This window comes from Alternaria triticimaculans (assembly GCF_023758025.1).
Source record: "Alternaria triticimaculans strain BMP 0046 chromosome Unknown scaffold_22, whole genome shotgun sequence".
Lineage (NCBI taxonomy): Eukaryota > Fungi > Ascomycota > Dothideomycetes > Pleosporales > Pleosporaceae > Alternaria > Alternaria triticimaculans.
Genome location: NW_026055979.1, coordinates 197,372 through 199,736, shown reverse-complemented (window position 1 = coordinate 199,736; position 2,365 = coordinate 197,372). Strand labels below are relative to the sequence as shown.

At 53.9% G+C, this 2,365-nt stretch overlaps 1 protein-coding gene across 1 annotated transcript; it reads right to left on the bottom strand.

The window, feature by feature from the left end:
* Nucleotides 1-659: 659 nt before the first annotated feature.
* On the bottom strand, nt 660-2,067 carry J4E78_009670 (uncharacterized protein; the record flags this gene model as incomplete). Its single annotated transcript, XM_049370259.1, has 4 exons — nt 660-1,228; nt 1,276-1,457; nt 1,508-1,756; nt 1,811-2,067. The coding sequence occupies 4 exons, from the start codon at nt 2,065-2,067 to the stop codon at nt 660-662; spliced, it is 1,257 nt and encodes a 418-aa protein (XP_049218006.1).
* Between the last annotated feature and the right edge of the window lie 298 nt (nt 2,068-2,365).

The window sequence follows — 2,365 nt, the reverse complement described above, 5'->3', positions numbered from 1 at the left end:
TGCTCTAAGATGAAGATCGAATGCGGCGGCTTCTCGAATTACTACTGCACTGATTGTTCAGAAGACGTGGCGTTGGAGTTTGAGTTGGATGAACTGTAGATGGGAAGACTGGATGAATACGCTTCATCTTTCGTTTCGGCTGACGGGGAAGACAAGCGGGTATGCAGGGTGAGTGAGTGGAGTGCGCGGAGACGGATTCCACGTCCGATGGGATACGGCATGAGAGCTGACTTGTCCTGCAGGGCGACTGCGCATAGCGTTGTGATGGCACGCGTGCGTGTTTGGAGTTATTGGCCGGATGAGGCTCACCGCCTTGTTGATGCACGTCCTGTACCGTCAGCCTCGTGCATGCTGCATACTGCACGCTGCATCAATCCTACGCGGTACTTTCCTTTTTACCTTTTCGGCCTGTGTTGGACGCGCTATACCTTTTCATTGTATGATTTGGCTTATCGGCGCACCCAGGCGCATTCACCGGCTTCTGAGCCTTGTTCGAAATGGAATGTTTTGGGATAGGCGTTCGGGATCATGAGAGACTTTGGTCAAGTTGTTGGATACTGTTCTTATAAGCTTAATTGCAGCATACTGATCGCATGCTGTATAGCATTGACCCAAACCTCCATCTGCCTTGTTCCTGCCTATAATGTGACATCGAGGCCTCACTCTGTCAAACTATCCTCTGCCGTCTTCGGGCTGACACCATATCCTTCCTCCAGTGTCCGCTTGACCTGCTCAGCTCGCCTCCTTGCATCAATATACATCATGAACTCCTGGTAGGTCCTCGGCATGACCCTAATGTTCTTCGGTACCGTGAACGTGTAGTTGAACTGCCCTGTCGGCTTGCTGTGGCCATGCTCCACATCCCGCACCTTTGAGTCAATCCTAATCTGCACTCGTGTGTATTCGGCTTGATCGTCGACCTTTTCGTCCGGCGCGCCAATCAGCGGCGGGTCTGTGTATACGACTGTAGCCGTGAGGTATAGTATGCTGCCCACAGGCACTGGGTTTTGGAAGGTGGAGGGATCGAGGGAGACGAAGGTTGGGCGGGCGTGTGCGAAGGCTGCGGCGGCGGTGAAAGCGAGTTCGAAGGTCTGCTTTAGGAGGAAGCCACCGAAGATCATGAAATGATGTCGGTTGCGGTATTGCGGTTGCATGATTGTGGCGGTCTGGAGACGTGTCGCATCCATAAAAACAACGTTATCGGGTTTGCGTAGGTCATCGTAGGGGTCTGCGATTGTTAGTTGGGGGATAAGTAGTGGTAGCGATAGGACTGACCATGATACTGCAACTGCTTTTGCCAGAAGGCGTGTATGAGGTCGCTTTCGAGGTCGTTCGGCGTATGCTTGAGCAAAGAGGTATCTCGGCGCTCCTTTCGCACTTTCGAGTTACGCTCACCGAGAGCATACAGGCGTTTCTCTTCGGGCGTCTCGACGATTAGGGGATTGACGTTTACGGGCCTGCGGACCAGTTAGCTGCCAGAATCCTTACCCACTATATTGATCTTTACTTCTTGGTGCCTGGATCTAGTGAGACCATGGTGAAGGTGCAGTTGATCAGGACATCCTCGTCTTGGGCCTGTTCGCCTTCCTTAGGCGCTTTGGCAACCTGCATCGTGATTTCCAGACTGCTTCGGCCAGTCGCATAGGTCACGCGGCCAGACAGCTCTAGATCGCATATCTCGGTCAGTGGGGAGTGAATGGTAATGCGGTCGCAGCTAGCCGTAACAGTAGTCACGTCGTCTCCGGTATGCTTGTACCTGTTGCAGCATTCAGACCAGGTCAGCTACTACGCGTAGCTGTTAAACGCTTACGCAATGATGCCAGAGAGAGCATCGAGATCCATGAAGATGGTTCCGAGCCGTATGTGCCCTGAGGCGTTAAGATACGTGTCGAGGATCCATGGGTCCTGAGCCAGCGGGAGTACAACCGAATGGTAGCTCTCGCTCATACGTTTCCCTGTCAGCTTGCGATCTTTGGGTACTTCGGGCTTTCCTGAAGGCTCCGTAGGTTGTTTCCCCTCTGACTGCTGTTGGCGCAAGGCTTCTATCCATGGGGTGCGCACGCGCATCGACGTGAGCTCTCGAAATACGCCATCGGTGCGTCGCGAGGGGCTGCAATGAAGATGTCTTCGACCAATTGAGCCCGCGACTGCTACTGGAGACCTGCAAATGGTGTTTTGGGGCAATGCAGCTTGACTGACGCGCCGAAGCGCGTTGGTGGTGAGGCTCCTCATGTTGCGACGCGAGGTGGAGGTTGCAGGACTCGCGAGCCCGCGAGGAAGCAACAACCCTCAGGGTGCTTGCCGAACCCATCTCTTGGCACCGATAACGATACATCACAATCTCAGACCCCGTCGCTCCACCAAT